At 44.9% G+C, this 22,064-nt stretch overlaps 1 protein-coding gene across 7 annotated transcripts in view; it reads left to right on the forward strand.

The window, feature by feature from the left end:
- The window catches only part of LOC115144443 (E3 ubiquitin ligase RNF157-like), a 34,111-nt gene that overhangs the window by 6,276 nt on the left and 5,771 nt on the right, over positions 1-22,064 (forward strand). For 3 of the 7 annotated variants that reach the window (XM_029685490.2, XM_029685494.2, XM_029685492.2), the window contains exons 3-17: positions 6,183-6,271; positions 6,773-6,922; positions 6,993-7,110; positions 7,321-7,431; positions 7,876-7,923; positions 8,885-8,956; positions 9,311-9,470; positions 14,794-14,906; positions 15,003-15,235; positions 15,534-15,636; positions 15,728-15,836; positions 15,962-16,179; positions 16,317-16,382; positions 18,642-18,690; positions 20,737-20,850. In XM_029685490.2, the coding sequence (XP_029541350.1) occupies positions 6,183-6,271; positions 6,773-6,922; positions 6,993-7,110; positions 7,321-7,431; positions 7,876-7,923; positions 8,885-8,956; positions 9,311-9,470; positions 14,794-14,906; positions 15,003-15,235; positions 15,534-15,636; positions 15,728-15,836; positions 15,962-16,179; positions 16,317-16,382; positions 18,642-18,690; positions 20,737-20,850 (1,753 nt within the window). The remainder of the gene's footprint in view (positions 1-6,182; positions 6,272-6,772; positions 6,923-6,992; positions 7,111-7,320; positions 7,432-7,875; positions 7,924-8,884; positions 8,957-9,310; positions 9,471-14,793; positions 14,907-15,002; positions 15,236-15,533; positions 15,637-15,727; positions 15,837-15,961; positions 16,180-16,316; positions 16,383-18,641; positions 18,691-20,736; positions 20,851-22,064) is intronic. The other 4 variants (XM_065002659.1, XM_029685496.2, XM_029685495.2 and 1 more) reach the window with 2 other exon arrangements.

Genomic DNA, 22,064 nt, shown 5'->3' on the forward strand with positions numbered 1-22,064 from the left:
AGAGAGAATGATTTATTTAAGCTTTTATTTCTTTCATCACATTCCCAGTGGGTCAGAAGTTTACATACACTCAATTAGTATTTGGTAGCATTGCCTTTAAATTGTTTAACTTGGGTCAAACCTTTCGGGTAGCCTTCCACAAGCTACCCACAATAAGTTGGGTAATTTTGGCCCATTCTTTCTGACAGAGGTTTGTAGGCCTCCTTACTCGATATATATATATATATAAGCCATGAAATGCTTTGAAAGGTTGGTAATGGCTCACATCAACACCATTATCCCAGAAACCCTAGACCCACTCCAATTTGCATACCACCCAAATAGATCAACAGATGATGCAATCTCTATTGCACTCCACACTGCCTTTTTCCACCTGGACAAAAGGAACACTTATGTGAGAATGCTATTCATTGACTACAGCTCAGCATTCAACACCATAGTGCCCTCAAAGCTCATTACTAAGCTAAGGATCCTAGGACTAAACACCTCCCTCTGCAACTGGATCCTGAACTTCCTGAGGGGCCGCCCCCAGGTGGTGAGGGTAGGTAACAACACATCTGCCACGCAGATCCTCAACACTGAAGCTCCCCAGGGGTGCATGCTCAGTGCCCTCCTGTACTCCCTGTTCACCCACGACTGCATGGCCTGGCACGACTCCAACACCATCATTAAGTTTGCAGACGACACAACAGTGGTAGTCCTGATCACCGGCAACGACGAGAGCCTATAGGGTGGAGGTCAGAGACCTGGCCGGGTGGTTCCCGAATAACAACCTATCCCTCAACGTAACTAAGACAAAGGAGATGATTGTGGACTACAGGAAAAGGAGGACCGAGCACGCCCTCATTCTCATCGATGGGGCTGTTGTGGCGCAGGTTGAGAGCTTCAAGTTCCTTTGTATCAACAACAAACTATAATGGTCCAAACACACCTAGACAGTCGTGAAGAGGGCACAACAAAGCCTATTCCCCCTCAGGAAACTAAAAAGATTTGGCATGGGTCCTGAGATCCTCAAAAAGTTCTACAGCTGCACCATCGAGAGCATGGTTGCATCACTGCCTGGTATGGCAATTGCTCGGCCTCTGACCGCAAGGCACTACAGAGGGTAATGCGTACGGCCCAATACATCACTGGGGCTCAGCTGCCTGCCTTCCAGGACCTCTACACCAGGCGGTGTCAGAGGAAGGCCCTGAAAATGTTCAGACCCCAGCCACCCCAGTCATAGACTGTTCTTTCTACTATCGCATGGCAAGCGGTACCGGAGTGCCAAGTCTAGGACAAAAAGGCTTCTCAACAGTTTTTACCCCCAAGCCAAAAGAGTCCTGAACAGGTAATCAAATGGCTACCCGGACTATTTGCATTGTGTGCCCCACCCCAACCCCCCTTAACCCCTCTTTTATGCTGCTGCTACTCTCTGTTTATCATAAATGCCTAGTCACTTTAACTATACATTCATGTACAGTCGTGGCCAAAAGTTTTGAGAATCACACAAATATTAAGTTCCACGAAGTTTGCTGCTTCATTGTGATATTTTTGTCAGATGTTACTATGGAATACTGAAGTATAATTACAAGCGTTTCATAAGTGTCAAAGGCTTTTATTGACAATTACATCAAGTTAATGCAAAGAGTCAATATTTGCAGTGTTGACCCTTCTTTTTCAAGACCTCTGCAATCTGCCCTGGCATGCTGTCAATTAACTTCTGGGCCACATCCTGACTGATGGCAGCCCATTCTTGCATAATAAATGCTTGGAGTTTGTCAGAATTTGTGTGTTTTTGTTTGTCCACCCGCCTCTTGAGGAATGACCACAAGTTCTCAATGGGATTAAGGTCTGGGGAGTTTCCTGGCCTTGGACCCAAAATATTGATGTTTTGTTCCCCGAGCCACTTAGTTATCACTTTTTCCTTATGGCAAGGTGCTCCATCATGCTGGAAAAGGCATTGTTCGTCACCAAACTGTTCCTGGATGGTTGGGAGAAGTTGCTCTCTGAGGATGTGTTGGTACCATTCTTTATTCATGGCTGTGTTCTTAGGCAAAATTGAGTGAGCCCACACCCTTGGCAGAGAAGCAACCCCACACATGAATGGTCTCAGGATGCTTTACTGTTGGCATGACACAGGACTGTTGGTAGTGCTCAACTTGTCTTCTCCGGACAAGCTTTTTTCCGGATTCCCCAAACAATCGGAAAGGGGATTCATCAGAGAAAATGACTTTACCCCAGTCCTCAGCAGTCCAATCCCTATACCTTTTGCAGAATATCAATCTGTCCCTGATGTTTTTCCTGGAGAGAAGTGGTTTCTTTGCTGCCCTTCTTGACACCAGGCCATCCTCCAAAAGTCTTTGCCTCACTGTGCGTGCAGATGCACTCACACCTGCCTGCTGCCATTCCTGAGCAAGCTCTGTACTGGTGGTGCTCCGATCCCGCAGCTGAATCAACTAGGAGATTCAGGAGACAGGAGACAGTCCTGGAGACAGTCCTGGCTCTTGCTGGACTTTCTTGGGTGCCCCGAAGCCTTCTTCACAACAATTGAACCACTCTCCTTGAAGTTCTTGATGATCTGATAAATGGTTGATTTTAGGTGCAATCATACTGGCAGCAATATCCTTGCCTCTGAAGCACTTTTTGTGCAATGCAATGGTGACGGCACGTGTTTTCTTGCAGGTAACCATGGTTGACAGAGGAAGAACAATGATTCCAAGCACCACCCTCCTTTTGAAGCTTCCAGTCTGTTATTCAAACTCAATCAGCATGACAGAGTGATCTCCAGCCTTGTCCTCGTCAACACTCACACCTGTGTTAATGATAGAATCACTGACATGATGGTAGCTGGTCCTTTTGTGGCAGGGCTGAAATGCAGTGGATTTTTTTGGGGGGGATTCAGTTCATTTGCATGGCAAAGAGGGACTTTGAAATTAATTGCAATTCATCTGATCACTCTTCATAACATACTGGAGTATACGCAAATTGCCATCATACAAACTGAGGCAGCAGACTTTGTGAAAATTAATATTTGTGTCATTCTCAAAACTTTTGGCCACGACTTTACATACTACCTCAATTGGCCCGACCAACCAGTGCTCCCGCACATTGGCTAACCGGGCTATCTGCATTGTGTCCCACCACCCGCCAACCGCTCTTTTACGCTACTGCTACTCTCTGTTCATCATAAATGCATAGTCACTCTAACCATATCTACATGCTACCTCAATCAGCCTGACTAACCGGTGTCTGTATATAGCCTCGCTACTGTATATCGCCTGTCTTTTTACTGTTGTTTTATTTCTTTACTTACCTATTGTTCACCTAACACCTTTTTTGCACTGTTGGTTAGAGCCTGTAAGTAAGCATTTCACTATAAGGTCTACACTTGATGTATTCGGCACACGTGACAAACTTTGATTTGATTTGAAGGTACTTTGCTGTTGTCCTGGGATTGATTTGCACTTTTCCCACCAAAGTAGGTTAATCTCTAGGAGACAGAACATGTCTCCTTCCTGAGCGGTATGACGGCTGCGTGGTCCCATGGTGTTTATACTTGCGTACTATTGTTTGTACAGATGATCGTGGTACCTTCAGGTGTTTGGACATTGCTCCCAAGGATCAACCAGACTTGTGGAGGTCTACAATTATTTTTCTGAGGTCTTGGCTGATTACATTTGATTTTCCAATGATGTAAAGCAAAGCTGCACTGAGTTTGAAGGTAGGCCTTGAAATATATCCATAGTTAAACCTCCAACTGACTCAAATTATGTCAATTAGCCTATCAAAGCTTCTAAAGCCATGACATTTTTTGGAATTTTCCAAGCTGTTTAAAGGCACAGTCAACTTAGTTTATGTACATTTCTGACCCACTGGAATAGTGATACTGTGAATTATAAGTGAAACAATCTTTCTGTAAACAATTGTTGGAAAAATTACTTGTGTCAAGCACAAAATAGATGTCCTAACCGACTTGCCATAACTATAGTTTGTTAACAAGAAATTTGTGGAGTGGTTGAAAAACAAGTTTTAATGACTCCAACCTAAGTGTATGTAAACATCCGACTTCAACTGTACATAAAAAATTAGTACTATATATTCATACTTTTAAAAAAAAGTTATTGAAGTATAAATTACCAAATTTATAATAGATTGTCACACATTTTCTGATAATTACTGAAGATTCCGGTAACTTTGGTAGATTACTGGTAGCTTTGCAACCCGACCTGTAAAACAGAGTCACATTAAGACTATAGAGAGAAGGAGGGGTGTGTGTGTGTGTGTGTGTGTGTGTGTGTGTGTGTGTGTGTGTGTGTGTGTGTGCTTGCATGTTCAGATCTCATAGCAGAACTCTGCTGGAGTGTGTTTTTTTAATGTGTCGGTATTCCGTATTTTAACAGCAGGACCCTTTCCTGGAAACCACACACACACACACACACACCTCCCCCCAGAAGAGCGGCGTAGAGGTATCCAACCACATCCTCCCTCCCTACTGGATGGCATGTTCCATAGAGGTTCTTCTATACACATTTTACAGTACATTCAGTCATTTAGCAGACACTTATCCAGAATGACTTACAAAAAGTGCATTCGTCTAAAATAAGGAAACAACCGCAGATCAAGGTCACTAAACCTGTTTTCTAAAATGGCACGTTATCAGCCTGACCGTGCCAGGATGAATAAAGAAGTATAAACCACACCTTCAACATAATGCATTTGAGATAGTTTAATGCAGGAAAGGTTACAAGGTATGAATGTAGAATAATGTTATTCAGAATGAATTTGAGCTCGGAATGAGGTTGGATGATTGTTAGATGGTTGTAAAATGGAAGAGTCTTGAAAGGTGCCGTCAGAGATGGTGTTGTAAGACGAAGAGGAAAACTTGATGATTTAAGTGATGGTTCGGGATGGTTGAAGCATCGTGATGGTTCGGGATGGTTGATGGCTTGATGGCTCAGGATGTTTGGTGGCGCTTAATGGTTGGTGCAGGTTGATGGTTGGTGGAGGATGATGGTTGGTGCAGGTTGATGGTTGGTGGAGGATGATGGTTGGTGGAGGATGATGGTTGGTGGAGGATGATGGTTGGTGCAGGTTGATGGTTGGTGGAGGTTGATGGTTGGTGGAGGTTGATGGTTGGTGGAGGTTGATGGTTGGTGGAGGTTGATGGTTGGTGGGGGATGATGGTTGATGGTTGGTGGAGGATGATGGTTGGTGGAGGTTGATGGTTGGTGGAGGTTGATGGTTGGTGGAGGTTGATGGTTGGTGGAGGTTGATGGTTGGTGGAGGTTGATGGTTGGTGGAGGTTGATGGTTGGTGGGGATGATGGTTGATGGTTGGTGGAGGATGATGGTTGGTGGAGGTTGATGGTGGATGGTTGGTGGGGGATGATGGTTGATGGTTGGTGGGGGATGATGGTTGGTGGAGGATGATGGTGGATGGTTGGTGGAGGATGATGGTTGGTGGAGGATGATGGTGGATGGTTGGTGGAGGATGATGGTTGGTGGTTGGTGGAGGTTGATGGTTGATTGTTGGTGGAGGATGATGTTTGGTGGAGCTTAATGGTTGGTGGAGGATGATGGTTGGGGAGGATGTTGCTTGGTCGTCGCATGGATCGGAAAGGGGAGATGAAGACTGAGTGTTGGGGTGGGAGTCCTGGTGGTCTCTGCTTCTCAGCACAGAGTTAATCCCCCTTATGGCCCCTGAAAAACAAGGAGAAGGGAGGAGACGGGTGGTGGAGGGATGAGAAATACAACAACAGATTAGGATAACAGGATCTGGATACTATAGACGCAGCCGTTCACTGGTGAGGGGATTGATTGTTGAGAGGGGAGGAGATTTCATTTGTTACAGGTGTCGTCTTTCCTCCCAAACTTGAGTTACTTTACACGAACATCATAATGTCAGTTAAATAGTTAAGCGTTGGACATTTTGTATTTTTGACCCACTCAACTCTCTTCTTACACAGACAGCAACAAAAACATAGTACACTGGGGAAAGACGCTCAGATTGTGCAAAGTCCAGTAATAAAAGCTGGGAAAGAAAATGTATCTATTGTTTTAAGTGGGTGAAGTATCCAGGACAATGCTTTGCACTAACCCACCTGATTCAACTGATCAAGGGCTTGGTGATTAGTTGATCAGATCATGTGACACTTTTGTCATTGTTATTGATGTGACCTTTTGTGATTGGTTCTTTTACAGTTTCCCTATGCGGCCCCGCCTCCTCAGGAGCCAGTAAAGACGCTACGAAGCCTTATAAACATCCGTAAAGATACACTAAGGCTCGTACGGTGAGTATCTCACACACAATTTACTTCTAGTTTATATCCCCTTCATTATTATTTTACTTATGCTTACAGATGTAAGATCTTAATTGCATCACCCTTTTGTTACTGAGAATTTTACCGCACAGTAGGAAATGCAAACTTGTAGTGTGTTTGAGGTTTAAAAGACTTCTAAAGTTTGTCATTTCCACTTTTAAAATGTTAGACTTGATTTTCTCAAAGGAAAATGTATCAACCCCTACAAAAAATATCCATTAATTATAATCCACATAATAATTCAGAATTCTTTACGTCCTGTCTCAAACCGGCTCAAATTAAAATCCTACATCTGTAGTCTGTTTTATTGCACTAGTCCAACATCTCAACTCCCCCCCCCCCAGAACCAAATAGCTGGCCGGAGGCTTTCACAAGCTTTGTTTGTGGGTTGCCGAGTTTACTCCCTATACTGTAATTACATTATTGGAACGGTGTGTAGGTGACGTTACCTGTGTTTCTGCATGCTGGCAGGTGTAGTGAGGACCTGAAACTGCCAGGGGAGGACGTGGCAGCGAAAAGCAAAGCCTGTTACAACATAGAGTTCACCTTCGACGCTGACACACAGGTGGCCATCACCATCTACTATCAAGCTATAGAGGAATTCCACAACGGAGTGCCTATGTAAGTGTGTGTGTGTGTGTGTGTGTGTGTACATGTTTATCTCTCCTAACTCTCTGCATTTCTCCTATAGCTACATTCCCCAGGACAGCTCTCTCCAGTCAGAGACGGTGCACTTTAAGAGAGGAGTCTGTCAGCAGTTCTGTCTGCCCTCCCACTCCATCAATCTGTCAGAGTGGGCCGATGAGGAGGTACGGTCTGTGTGTGTGTTTATGCATATTACTAACGAAGTATGTGTGTTTTCAGTGTATAACCTCTCTTTCTCACCCCCTTATCTCTCTTTTACACCAACCCCTCTCTGTCTCGCTCTCTCTTTTCCTCCACCCTCTCTCACTCTCTCTCTCTCTCTCTCACCCTCTCTCTCTCTCTCTCTCCCTCTCTCTCGCTATCCCTCTCTCTAGTTGCTGTTTGACATGGATAAGGATGTGTTTCCCATGGTTGTTCAAGCGACAGTAGACGAGGGGGAAGATCACATGGGTCACTCCCATGTCCTCCTGGCCACCTTTGAGAAGGTAAGGAGCTTTAAGTCTGATGTGCTGTAGGATCGTAAGTAAAGTGTTACATTTACAACGTGTTGAAGTATGTTCACTTTTACTCATTAGGTATCTTAATGTTTGTCTGAAATATTTTGAAATGTTTGACTCTTAAAAGTATCCCACTGGGCACAAACTGGTTGAATCAACGTTGTTTCCACATAATTTCAACCACAAAAAATCTATATGATAACATTGAATCAAGGTGGGAAACTGATTTCAGTCATCATCATTTTCAGTCATCCAACTTTTAAGCTAAATCCATTGATATGCTTCAAATGTTTGTTGATTTCACATTGAATTCATGTTGGTTGTCAACTCAATCAAATGTAAATGTAAAAACTAGATGTTGAAATGCTGTCTGTGTCCAGTGGGATTGGATTGTTGTCAGCGTCAGCTAAGTATCGACTGTTTGCTCCACAGCACATGGATGGGAGCTACTGTGTCAAACCTCTGAAACAGAAACAAGTGGTGAGTTTGTTTCCACCAGGTCCTTTTCCTCTCTCTCTCTCTCTTCTCTCTCTCTCACTCTCTTCTCTTTGTCTTCTCTCTCTCACTCTCTTCTCTTTGTCTTCTCTCTCTTCTCTCTCTTCTCACTCTCTTCTCTCTCTCTTCTCACTCTCACTCTCTTCTCTTCTCTCTCCGCTCTCTTCTCTCTCTCACTCTCACTCTCTTCTCTTCTCTCTCCGCTCTCTTCTCTCTCTCGCTCTCTTCTCTCTCTCGCTCTCTTCTCTCTCTACTCTCTTCTCTCTCTCTTCGCTCTCCTCTCTCTCGCTCTCTTCTCTCTCGCTCTCTTCTCACTCTCTTCTCTTCTCTCTCCGCTCTCTTCTCTCTCTCACTCTCACTCTCTTCTCTTCTCTCTCCACTCTCTTCTCTCTCTCTCCTCTCCTCTCTCTCGCTCTCTTCTCTGTCTTCTCTCTCCTCTCCTCTCTCTCGCTCTCTTCTCTCTTCTCTCTGTCTTCTCTCTTCTCTCTCTCACTCTCTTCTCTGTCTTCTCTCACTCTTCTCTATCTCTTCTCTCTGTCTTCTCTATCTCTTCTCTCTCTTCTCTGTCTTCTCTCACTCTTCTCTATCTCTTCTCTCTGTCTTCTCTATCTCTTCTCTCTCTTCTCTGTCTTCTCTCACTCTTCTCTATCTCTTCTCTCTGTCTTCTCTATCTCTTCTCTCTCTTCTCTCTCTCTTCTCTCTGTCTTCTCTCACTCTCTTCTCTCTCTTCTCTATCTCTTCTCTCTGTCTTCTCTCTCTCTTCTCTCTCTCTTCTCTCTTTCGCTCTCTTGTCTCACTCTGTATTCTATCTTGCCCCTCTCTCTTTCCTGCCTGTTATTGCCTCCCCCTTCTCCTCCAAAACCCTCTCTCCCCCTTTCAGCATCCTTCCTGGTATGTTATATAGTGAAACCTTCTCTCTCTCATCCCCAACATGTTTCTTCTCCAGGTGGATGGGGTGAGTTACCTTCTTCAGGAGATCTACGGCATCGAAAACAAGTACAACAGCCAAGAATCAAAGGTACCAAGTTGAGAATTTGGTTGTTTAGGACATGGACTAGTGAACACCTGATTTAACTCATTGAGGGCATGATGATTCGTTGCCAAGTTGAATCAGGTGTTTTTTGTTGTTGTCCGGGGCTACAATAAAACTATGTTGGAGGGACTGGAGTTGGGAACCATTGCTCTAACCAGTTCTACAGAGAGTCATTTTGAAAGTTTTGAACACAAATAATTGTGTTCAGTAGTCCATGCCCTAAACACACTGGGTTAGAGTATATGGACAGTGAATCTCATTTTTACTGTGTTTGACCAAGCTACCATACTGCTCTCTGAATGTAACGATGTGGTGATTGATTGATTATGTTGTCACCAGGTTGCGGATGATGAGATCAGTGATAACAGTGCGGAGTGTGTGGTGTGTCTGTCGGACGTCCGTGACACACTCATCCTGCCCTGCAGACACCTGTGTCTCTGTAATGCCTGCGCCGACACTCTCCGCTACCAGGCCAACTGCTGCCCCATATGCAGACTGCGTGAGTCTATAATGTCTGTAATGCTACAAAAGACCTTTGTAAAGCCATACGTCGGCATTTGTGAGCTTCATAGCAATACATCTAATACATTCTCAGTTAAATCAAATCACATTTTATTTGTTACATGCGCCAAATACAACAGGTGTAGACCTGAAATTCTTACTTACAAGCCCTTAACCAACAATGCAGTTTTAAGAAAAATAAGTGTTAAGTAAAAAATGGTTAAAGAGCAGCAGTAAGATAACAGTAGCAAGGCTATATACAGGGTGTTATGGTACAGAGTCAATGTGGAGGCTATATACAGGGTGTTATGGTACAGAGTCAATGTGGAGGCTATATACAGGGGATACCGGTACAGAGTCAATGTGGAGGCTATATACAGGGGATACCGGTACAGAGTCAATGTGGAGGCTATATACAGGGGATACCGGTACAGAGTCAATGTGGAGGCTATATACAGGGTGTTATGGTACAGAGTCAATGTGGAGGCTATATACAGGGTGTTATGGTACAGAGTCAATGTGGAGGCTATATACAGGGGATACCGGTACAGAGCCAATGTGGAGGCTATATACAGGGTGTTATGGTACAGAGTCAATGTGGAGGCTATATACAGGGTGTTATGGTACAGAGTCAATGTGGAGGCTATATACAGGGTGTTATGGTACAGAGTCAATGTGGAGGCTATATACAGGGGATACCGGTACAGAGTCTATGTGGAGGCTATATACAGGGGATACCGGTACAGAGTCAATGTGGAGGCTATATACAGGGGATACCGGTACAGAGTCAATGTGGAGGCTATATACAGGGTGTTATGGTACAGAGTCAATGTGGAGGCTATATACAGGGTGTTATGGTACAGAGTCAATGTGGAGGCTATATACAGGGGATACCGGTACAGAGCCAATGTGGAGGCTATATACAGGGTGTTATGGTACAGAGTCAATGTGGAGGCTATATACAGGGGATACCGGTACAGAGTCAATGTGGAGGCTATATACAGGGGATACCGGTACAGAGTCAATGTGGAGGCTATATACAGGGTGTTATGGTACAGAGTCAATGTGGAGGCTATATACAGGGGATACCGGTACAGAGTCAATGTGGAGGCTATATACAGGGTGTTATGGTACAGAGTCAATGTGGAGGCTATATACAGGGTGTTATGGTACAGAGTCAATGTGGAGGCTATATACAGGGTGTTATGGTACAGAGTCAATGTGGAGGCTATATACAGGGGATACCGGTACAGAGCCAATGTGGAGGCTATATACAGGGTGTTATGGTACAGAGTCAATGTGGAGGCTATATACAGGGGATACCGGTACAGAGTCAATGTGGAGGCTATATACAGGGGATACCGGTACAGAGTCAATGTGGAGGCTATATACAGGGTGTTATGGTACAGAGTCAATGTGGAGGCTATATACAGGGGATACCGGTACAGAGTCAATGTGGAGGCTATATACAGGGTGTTATGGTACAGAGTCAATGTGGAGGCTATATACAGGGGATACCGGTACAGAGTCAATGTGGAGGCTATATACAGGGGATACCGGTACAGAGTCAATGTGGAGGCTATATACAGGGGATACCGGTACAGAGTCAATGTGGAGGCTATATACAGGGGATACCGGTACAGAGTCAATGTGGAGGCTATATACAGGGGATACCGGTACAGAGTCAATGTGGAGGCTATATACAGGGGATACCGGTACAGAGTCAATGTGGAGGCTATATACAGGGGGTACCGGTACAGAGTCAATGTGGAGGCTATATACAGGGTGTTATGGTACAGAGTCAATGTGGAGGCTATATACAGGGTGTTATGGTACAGAGTCAATGTGGAGGCTATATACAGGGGATACCGGTACAGAGTCAATGTGGAGGCTATATACAGGGGATACCGGTACAGAGTCAATGTGGAGGCTATATACAAGGGGTACCGGTACAGAGTCAATGTGGAGGCTATATACAGGGGGTACCGGTACAGAGCCAATGTGGAGGCTATATACAGGGGGTACCGGTACAGAGTCAATGTGGAGGCTATATACAGGGGATACCGGTACAGAGTCAATGTGGAGGCTATATACAGGGGGTACCGGTACAGAGTCAATGTGGAGGCTATATACAGGGGGTACCGGTACAGAGTCAATGTGGAGACTATATACAGGGTGTTACGGTACAGAGTCAATGTGGAGACTATATACAGGGTGTTACGGTACAGAGTCAATGTGGAGACTATATACAGGGGGTACCGGTACAGAGTCAACGTGGAGGCTATATACAGGGGGTACCGGTACAGAGTCAATGTGGAGACTATACAGGGGGTACTGGTACAGAGTCAATGTGTGGGGGGACAGGTTAGTCGAGGTAAATGAGGCAATATGTACATGTAGGTAGAGTTAAAGTGACTATACATAGATAATAAACAGAGAGTAGCAGCAGTGTAAACGAGGGGCGGGGGGGGGCAATGCAAATAGTTTGATTAGCTGTTCAGGAGTCTAATGGCTTGGGGGTAAAAGCTGTTAAGAAGCCTTTTGAACCTAGACTTGGCGCTCCGGTACCGCTTGGTGTACAGAGAGAACAGTCTATGACTAGGGTGGCTGGAGTCTTTGGCAATTTCTTGGGCCTTCCTCTGACACCGCCTGGTATAGAGGTCCTGGATGGCAGGAAGCTTGGCTCCAGTGATGTACTGGGCCGTTCGCACTACCCTCTGTAGTGCCTTGCGGTTGGACGCCGAGCAGTTACCATACCAGCCAGTGATGCAACCAGTCAGGATGCTCTCTGGTTCGGCTGTAGAACTTTTTGAGGATTTGAGGACCCATGCCAAATCTTTTCAGTCTCCTGAGGGGGAATAGGCTTTGTCGTGCCCTCTTCATGACTGTTTGGACCATGAAAGTTTGTCGGTGATGTGGACACCAAGGAACTTGAAGCTCTCAACCTGCTCCACTACAGCCCCGTTGATGTGAATGGGGGAGTGTTCGGCCCTCCTTTTCCTGTAGTCCACAATCAGCTTCTTTGTCTTGCTCATGTTGAGGGAGAGGTTGTTGTCCTGGCAGTGCTCTGACCTCCTCCCTATAGGCTGTCTCATCGTTGTCGGTGATCAGGCCTACCACTGTTGTGTCGTCGGCAGACTTAATGATGGTGTTGGAATCGTGTTTGGCCATGCAGTCATGGGTGAACAAGGAGTACAGAAGGGGACTGAGCACGCACCCCTGAGGGGAACCTGTGTTGAGGATCAACGTGGCGGATGTGTTGTTACCTACCCTTACCACCTGGGGGCGGCCCGTCAGGAAGTCCAGGATCCAGTTGCAGAGGGAGGTGTTTAGTCCCAGGGTCCTTAGCTTAGTGATGAGCTTTGAGGGCACTATGGTGTTGAACGCTGAGCTGTAGTCAATGAATAGCATTCTCACGTAGGTGTTCCTTTTGTTCAGATGGGAAAGGGCAGTGTGGAGTGCAATAGAGATTGCATCATCTGTGGATCTGTTTGGGCGCTATGCAAATTGGAGTGGGTCTAGGGTTTCTGGGATAATGGTGTTGATGTGAGCCATGACTAGCCTTTCAAAGCACTTCATGACAGATGTGATTGCTATGGGTCGGTAGTCATTTAGGCAGGTTACCTTAGTGTTCTTGGGCACAGGGACTAATAGCCTAACTGTTACCCCATCTGCAGACTATGTGAGTCTATAATGCTGTAAGCCATACTCTGGTATGCATAAGACCACCACATCAATACTTAAAGGCCCACCTCAGAGGAAGTTGCTGCACCTATTTAGAGTAATTCCCATCCTAGAGCTGAAATTCTCGTTTAGGTTCCACCTCAAAGACACGCAGGCTGTTAATACATGTTCAGGAATTGGAGGGTGGAAAATGTTGTGGTGATTTTCACGTGTAGCAGAGAAATAACAACCAGTAAGGCATTGACTGTCAGCTGTCAGTGTAACTAGTTAGCATGCTAACCTTTGCTAGCTAATGAAAGTTATGTGAGCACCAATTCAGTTAAGACGGGCACACTGTAAGTCAGGTGAAAATAATTATTTCAGAAAGAGACTAGCAGCCTACCTGTCACAGCTCTTACTGTTTGATAATTCCATGAAACTGTGTCGGATTCCAGACGTCATTAGTGTTTGGACATGCACACGGATATGATCAAATAGCTATATTCTTTGTTCTCTCTGTTATCATTTTAGCTACCTAGCTAAATATCAATGCATTATCTAAACTGCACAGCTATATATGACAGCATTATCTAAACTGCACAGCTATATATTAATGCATTATCTAAACTGCACAGCTATATATTAATGCATTATCTAAACTGCACAGCTATATATTAATGCATTATCTAAACTGCACAGCTATATATTAATGCATTATCTAAACTGCACAGCTATATATTAATGCATTATCTAAACTGCACAGCTATATATTAATGCATTATCTAAACTGCACAGCTATATATTAATGCATTATCTAAACTGCACAGCTATATATTAATGCATTATCTAAACTGCACAGCTATATATTAATGCATTATCTAAACTGCACAGCTATATATTAATGCATTATCTAAACTGCACAGCTATATATTAATGCTTTATCTAAACTGCACAGCTATATATTAATGCTTTATCTAAACTGCGTCTGTGAATCTACCATTGAAATAGAAAGAATATAAGCTCCAGTAATATGGAGCCTACATATTAAAGCAATGGGCCAGTTTGTTTTGCATGGCCCGGTGCCCCGGGTGGGTGGAGATTTCTCTTCAGGATCAACTGAATGGTCAAAAAGGAGCAAACCCCGCACACCCGGGGCCCCAGGCATTGCAAAACCATTTATCTTAGGGCGTCAAGGGGAGCGGGGTTCCAAAGTGCAATCATATCATGCAATTTTACTATCTATAATATGGTCATATTTTTTTGACAAAATATCCAATGCATTATGATAATTTTCTGGTAAAAAAAGGGGAGGTGCAAAAACAGTTTCACCGCGACTCGCAAATTTTGTAGGTGTTTCTGATTAATAAACAATGCCATATTGGTGGGTGGAACCATTCAAATAAAACTCAGCACTGAAACAAAACTAATAATTTTAGTTGGTAATTTCATAGTAAAATAAATGTCATTGGCACGAATTTGCACAAAGCGTGCAGTTTTTGTCACTTCAAGCCCAAATTATATCATACTTTGACTAAAACAATTACTTGTTGACTTACATTGTTGTGCAGCATCGTGGGTAAACTCTGGCCACCTTTCAACTCGAAAAAATGGAATTCTACTGATGTGGGCGTTTTAGTGATGTTATCATGCGTCCTTAGCGTTCCGGGCCCTGCTGCAGATCCGAGCCATGAGGAAGAAGCTGAGTCCTCTCTCTCCTGCCGGGTTTAACCCCGTTATCACCTCCCAGACCTCCGACTCAGAGGAACACTCGGTATGATATATATATATATACATACACAGCTTTTTTTCTTTATAAATACAGCGTATAGCAACATGACATCTCATCTCCTTTTTTCGTTCATCACAGGCGTCAGACCACATCCCCCCAGGTTATGAGGCCGTGTCTCTCCTGGAGGCTCTGAACGGGCCCCTGAGCGTGTCTCCCTCGGCTCCCCCTCTGCAGGAACTCTCTGGGGGCCACGTCTCAGGGACCCTGCCCCACTATAGCAGTGAGCCCCACCCCGCCCCGGCACGCTCCATGTCCCCCCTGGACCACTCCAACTCCAGCCAGGGACTCAAACTGAAGAAGAGCGGCTCCAAGTGAGAGGAGCATACACTTGAAGACACAGGTTGTGTCCCAAATGACACCAAATTCCCTAAATAATGCACGACTTTTGACCACTACCCTATGGGCCCTGGTCAAAAGTAGTGCACTACATGGGGAATAGGGTGCCATTTGGGATGCATAAACGCATACAAACATACTGTATATTTGAATAGGAATTAGGACTTTTAAAGGTTTAGCTAATAGAATATCTTTCTTTCAGGACAAAGGTAGTGTTGTGAGTGTTTGTTGTGGTGTTTATGTTTCTGACTGCTACATTATGGGATGTGTCAGGTCTCTCTCCCAGAATTCTTCGGTGCTGCCCGAGGAGGAGGATGAGAAGTCAGAACGCAGCGAATCAGAAGTTCAGGCCTGCCGCCGGAAACAACAACCGGAGGTATAGTGACACAGTGTGTGCGTGACTGTTGATGTCTGTCTGTCTCCGGTGTGTGTGTGTTTGACCTTATTCTGTCTGCTCTCTGTTCCAGAGTGGTGTAACTCCAGAGAGTGAGAATCTGACTCTATCCTCGTCTGGAGCCATCGACCAGTCCTCCTGTACTGGGACACCTTTCTCCTCCACCATCACCTCCCCTGAAGGTGGGCCTTCTGCTGGGGCTGGCTGGCAGGCCCTGCTAGGGGGTGGCCATTGGGCAATAGAAAATGTGTCAAATTATAATACATTGTTAATTGTCTCTTCTTCTCTCTGTCTCTCCCCCTCTCAGACCAAGTGAGCAGTAGCCTGGCCCAGTCAGTCATGTCCATGGCTTCGTCCCACAGCCATCACTCTCAGATCAGCACTGACACCCTGTCTTCCATGTCTGGCTCCTACCTGGCTGGGCCGGAGGGGGAGGTAGAGGGGGAGGAGGGGGGAGAAGCAGAGGGGGAGGAGAACCAGGATGCACCCATGGAGAGCCGGGGACCCTCACAGCAGGATGGGGAAGTGAGACAGGGGAGAGAAGGGAGAACAGGGGTGGAGAGAGTGAGGGAACACCTAGAGAAGTGACTTGTTGAAATCTCTGACATAGAGAATAACCCCCCCCTCTTTCTTTCTCCCTCTTTTTTTTGTCTCTCTCTCAGGAGCTACCCATGGAACCAAAAGAACAGAACTTCTCAGTCGCTGTGTCAGACGAGCAGGATTCAGAGGTGCATATATAGTAGGGTCGTTCCACGAAGAGTGCATGTGTAGTAGGGTCGTTCCACGAAGAGTGCATGTGTAGTAGGGTCGTTCCACGAAGAGTGCCTGTGTAGTAGGGTCGTTCCACGAAGAGTGCATATGAAGTAGGGTCGTTCCACGAAGAGTGCCTGTGTAGTAGGGTCGTTCCACGAAGAGTGCATATGAAGTAGGGTCGTTCCACGAAGAGTGCCTGTGTAGTAGGGTCGTTCCACGAAGAGTGCATATGAAGTAGGGTCGTTCCACGAAGAGTGCCTGTGTAGTAGGGTCGTTCCACGAAGAGTGTATATGAAGTAGGGTCGTTCCACGAAGAGTGCCTGTGTAGTAGGGTCGTTCCACGAAGAGTGCATATGAAGTAGGGTCGTTCCACGAAGAGTGCCTGTGTAGTAGGGTCGTTCCACGAAGAGTGTATATGAAGTAGGGTCGTTCCACGAAGAGTGCCTGTGTAGTAGGGTCGTTCCACAAAGAGTGCCTGTGTAGTAGGGTCGTTCCACGAAGAGTGCATATGAAGTAGGGTCGTTCCACGAAGAGTGCCTGTGTAGTAGGGTCGTTCCACGAAGAGTGCATATGAAGTAGGGTCGTTCCACGAAGAGTGCCTGTGTAGTAGGGTCGTTCCACGAAGAGTGTATATGAAGTAGGGTCGTTCCACGAAGAGTGCCTGTGTAGTAGGGTCGTTCCACAAAGAGTGCCTGTGTAGTAGGGTCGTTCCACGAAGAGTGCATATGAAGTAGGGTCGTTCCACGAAGAGTGCCTGTGTAGTAGGGTCGTTCCACGAAGAGTGCATATGAAGTAGGGTCGTTCCACGAAGAGTGCATATGAAGTAGGGTCGTTCCATGAAGAGTGCCTGTGTAGTAGGGTCGTTCCACAAAGAGTGCCTGTGTAGTAGGGTCGTTCCACGAAGAGTGCATATGAAGTAGGGTCGTTCCACGAAGAGTGCCTGTGTAGTAGGGTCGTTCCACGAAGAGTGCCTGTGTAGTAGGGTCGTTCCACGAAGAGTGCCTGTGTAGTAGGGTCGTTCCACGAAGAGTGCACCATCATTGTAAAGTTTTTTTGTTGCTTTGACAAATTCCTTTCTGAAGATGATGATTTATTTAATGTTAGTTGAGATTGTGGTGCAGAAGAGCCAAGCCTAGCCAGCACGTGTAATGCACTGTTCCCTTAACGAGGGTGGGGAAGCCCTCTAATTGACTGCCTAAAGACCTAAAGGTGTGCCGCTCTGACTCTGTGGGGAGAGCATTCTGGCCAGGACCGATATGATTTGCAGCCCTTAAGCTTTTGGCTTGTCCTGTCGACTTTATGTTAAAGTCTGACCCTGTAGAGCTCTGCAAGAGCCAGGATGTCAATTTCATTTTCTTCATAAAAGCCTCTTTGTTTGCACCGCGTTCCTGTCTCCTGGGCCTTTACCTTTGAGTCATTACCCATGAGTCATTACCTATGAGTCATTGCCTATGAGTCATTGCCTTTGAGTCATTACCTATGAGTCGTTACCTATGAGTCGTTACCTATGAGTCGTTACCTATGAGTCGTTACCTATGAGTCGTTACCTATGAGTCGTTACTTATGAGTCGTTACTTATGAGTCGTTACCTATGAGTCGTTACCTATGAGTCATTGCCTATGGGTGTAAAACCCCTTGCACTGTCACAGTGATTCATTTTACATCTGTCCCTCATTTTAAGGTCAACCCTGTTACGTGAACTGAACTCTTGTTTTAATATGGTGAAACTATTCCTTGTTCAATATATCTTTAGATGACTTAAAATCGAATAGTCAAATCATAGAGTTAAATCAGTTGAGCTGGTTCTACTCTTTTTGGCCATTTTCATTTTTTATTTTGTGGTGGAAAAGTGAGCGGGTCGAGGATAACATGACAACCCTGTTACCCATAGATAGACAGGCTAGAATATATATATATATATTTTGTAGGGGTGGGTGGCACTTCCATTTAATTGGCACTCCTGTTGCAAACAACAAGCTTCCATTCCCCCTGTCACAAGGGAATTTATGGCTGATTTTAAGATGAAATCGTCAACCCTGTTACTTAATTTGGCACTTAACATGCTCTTTGTGACATAATTTTTTTAATTAGATGAAATCTCATCTGCACTTCTGCACTTCTCAAAACGCACCGAATTGGCGGAATGTACCTAGACTATATGAATGGATATAGATACAAAACGTATAAAATATACACTATAAAAATAAATCCAACTGTTTCTCTCCTTCTCACAGGGAAATGATGTCACAGAGGAAGACTGCCCCTCACCTTCCCACGAGCAGGGTAACTATGTGACGTCTTATTGACCTTTCCCCTCTCACCTCTGACTCCTCTGTTTTACCCTCCTCACTATTTGGCCATGCTGGAAAGGACAGAAGTATGGGGCAGTCTAACCACTAATATGTTATCCACTAATCTTAAAGCCTCCTGACCCTTGCCATACATTAAAACCATATAATAATAATCTCCAATACTCTCATCAATTCTGACGACATTGCCACTTTTGTCCTTTCTAACATGGCATTCTAGTGACTGACTACCCTGTTACAGCACCCTATACTTTGATCTACCATAGAAAGACCATTATTAGTGAGATAGCAGGGTGTTTTAATTGGTGCCATGCTAGATGCTCTCTACTGTAAATTAAAATGTGGGCTAAAATACTGGGCATCGGTGAAATCATCCCAAATCATCCGTTTGCACCTGTGCACTTGGCTCAGTTTGCTCTGTATGTGTGTGTGTCAGTCAGACCTGGTTCAAATACCTATGTTATGTGTATTTGAGTATTTTCTAATACTGTGACCAAAATAAACGAGCCTACTTCTATTGAAATTATTTTCAAACAATTTCCTATAAAGAGTATACTATTGGAAAGTATTTTCAAATACTATTTTCAAATACCTGGGTTAAATTGGAGTATATTTGAGTCAGTGTACTTGAGTATTTTAAAATACTTTCCAAGTGTATTTACAAATACATTCCAATATTCAACTACTTGTCTTTTCAAATAAAATATACAGTATTTAAATATTACTTCCAAATGTCATTGAAAATACTTGAAATCCCCTAAATAGTATTTGTATCCAGGTCAGCTGTGTATGTGGGTGGGTTGTTAGCTTGCCAATGCTTGTGTGTTTGCCTGCTGTGCTCTGCATGCGCTGCTTAGATTCCACACCCTAATATGCAGTTGTATGTACAGTATATTTGTGTGAGTGTGAGCCTCTCTCTCTCTGTCTCTCTCTCTCTCTGTCTCTCTGTCTCTCTGTCTCTCTGTCTCTCTCTCTCTGTCTGTGTGTGTGTGGAGTCATACTCCATCTCCTCATCCTCCTCTCTTCTTCCTCCACTCCAAAGTGATAAATTGGGCTTCAATCTCTAACCCTGCCTCTCTGTGTCCCCAGAGTTTGAATGTGTGACCCCAGAGTTTGAATGCGTGTGACCCCAGAGTTTGAATGTGTGTGTGTAATTTATGAATGTGTGTTTAAATGCTTGTATGTCTGCATGTTTGTGTATCTTGTGTATATGTTTGTGACATCTTAATCACCATGCATGTTCTGACTAGTATACAACTTCTTAATATTTATTTTTCTCCAGTCGTAGTCGGTTTGCATGTGTGTGCGTGTGCACACATTTTACTATAATTGTGTGTGTGCGTGTGTACACATTTTACTATAATTGTGCGAGTGTACACATTTTACTATAATTGTGTGTGCGTGTGCGTGTGTTCATGTTTTACTGTACTTGCGTGTACACGTTTTATTATACTTGTGAGTACCAGAAGTCCTCAGAAGAATACTAAACCAACTAAAATTCAGAGAAGTGAGGATATTTTGCCGTTCCTCACTTGTAAAAAGGCTATTTTAGGCTTAGAGGTTAGGTTTAGGGAAAATAAGATTTTGAATGGGAATCAATTGTTGGTCACCAAAAAGTCCTCACAAGTATAGTAAGACGTGTGTGTGTGTGTGTGTGTGTGTTTATATGGAGTGGTGCCATTGGTTGTGGGCATTAAATAAACAATAACAAACAATGAATAAATGAGTTAATAAGGAAACCAAAGGAATCCTGTCTCTATATATGTTCATGTGCGTATGATGTATGTTTGCATGTATCTGTCCCTGCTGCACCGTGTGCCAGCTTCCATGTACATCCTCTGAGCCTGCTGAGCCACATGCTACTCATCACCATCACATGATCTATCCCATGCCCTCCTTTACTTACACACACACACCCACACAAACACACACACACACACACAAAAAAACTAGCTACACCCCTGGCCCCGTCCCCTGCTGTGCCTGGCTGCTGTTGTTTGACCTTTGCCCTCGCTTGCAGGTGGGCGGAGCAGGTGTCCAGAGTTGGCCAATAACAATCAGGGCGTCGCCCTCTGCGACACGCACTGTTTGGGGGGGCTGGACAATGAGCAGGTTCCCGACTGCCGATTCGCCGGTGAGTGGCAACCTACCGAACATGGACCAATCAGAGCTGAGACTGGGGCGAATGGGGAGAGAAATGGGTGTCAGTGTAAGGAAATAAGAAGTGAGCGAGGGATCCTGGACGAGAGGAAAAACAGAAGTCAGGGTAGATTGAGAGGGTGGAGCGGGCAGGAAGTGGCAGACAGACAGGTCTACAGAGCTTTAAGTCAAAGCTGAGGCTCCGATGTAATCTAGCCAAGATTTGTTTAGCATAAACATTTGCCCTTCAAATGTCTGTCTACTACTGTTGTTTCATCTCAAAGGGCTCAGTAAATAGATGCAGGAAGGGAATGAATGAGCCAGACTAAATCAGGCTGTAATTGGCGTCAGCAGTGGGATCCATCCATACCGAACACTGACAGCATGTCTTTTTCAGCAGTTAGAACAGGAGGCTTCCTTCTCATCATCCACCCTTCTTTCACTGTTGTGGTTGTCGTCTGTTGTTGTTTTTCTCAATAGCGGGTAGTTGTGCAATCTCTTCCTACTCTACCCACAGTAAAAAAAAAAACTCCTGTGTGCGTGTCTTTATGTTTGTGAGTGTGTCTGATTGTGGATATGTGAGAGAGAGTGTGTGTGTGTTTGACCATGTTTTATTTGTTTGTGTGTGAGCTTTTGTGGTGTTCTATTTGTCCGTGTTCTGTTTGTCTGTGAGTGTGTGTGTGTGTGTGGGGGGGGGGGGGGGGGGGGGGTGAGAGCGCGTGTGGGTGTTCTATCCGGTTCATCCCAGAGCTCCAAGTTCATGTTCAGTGTCTGCCAGTTCCGAGCCGCTTTGCTAATCGTCTGCGACTCATCCCTCCACTCATCCCTCCCTCCATCCATCTCTCCCTCTCCTCTGCTTCTCCCTTGCTTGCTAGATGTGCCCCTCTGTTGTGCTGACCAGAAGCAGGTTACAGTGAGGGAGGGGTGAAAGGCTTTGTTTCTCAAGAGAAAATCCCAGTACCAGGCAGTGTGTCAAGATCCAGGTGCTGCTTTTGACAAGAACAACAAGTATCCAAAACCATTGAAAAAACGTTGCTTTAACTTGATCTCTGTAAGCGCTCTAACATGGGCAATGTTTCTGCGGCCACCAACTCTCAAACTATTAGTCCCTGTTTTCTGACCTTTTTGTTACAAGGCTCAAGCCGCAGAGTGAACGCAAAGATTTAGACATCTGGCTACTTGAGAACAGTCCCTATTTTAATAATTACA

The sequence above is a fragment of the Oncorhynchus nerka genome, linkage group LG16 (genome assembly GCF_034236695.1).
Source record: "Oncorhynchus nerka isolate Pitt River linkage group LG16, Oner_Uvic_2.0, whole genome shotgun sequence".
NCBI lineage: Eukaryota > Metazoa > Chordata > Actinopteri > Salmoniformes > Salmonidae > Oncorhynchus > Oncorhynchus nerka.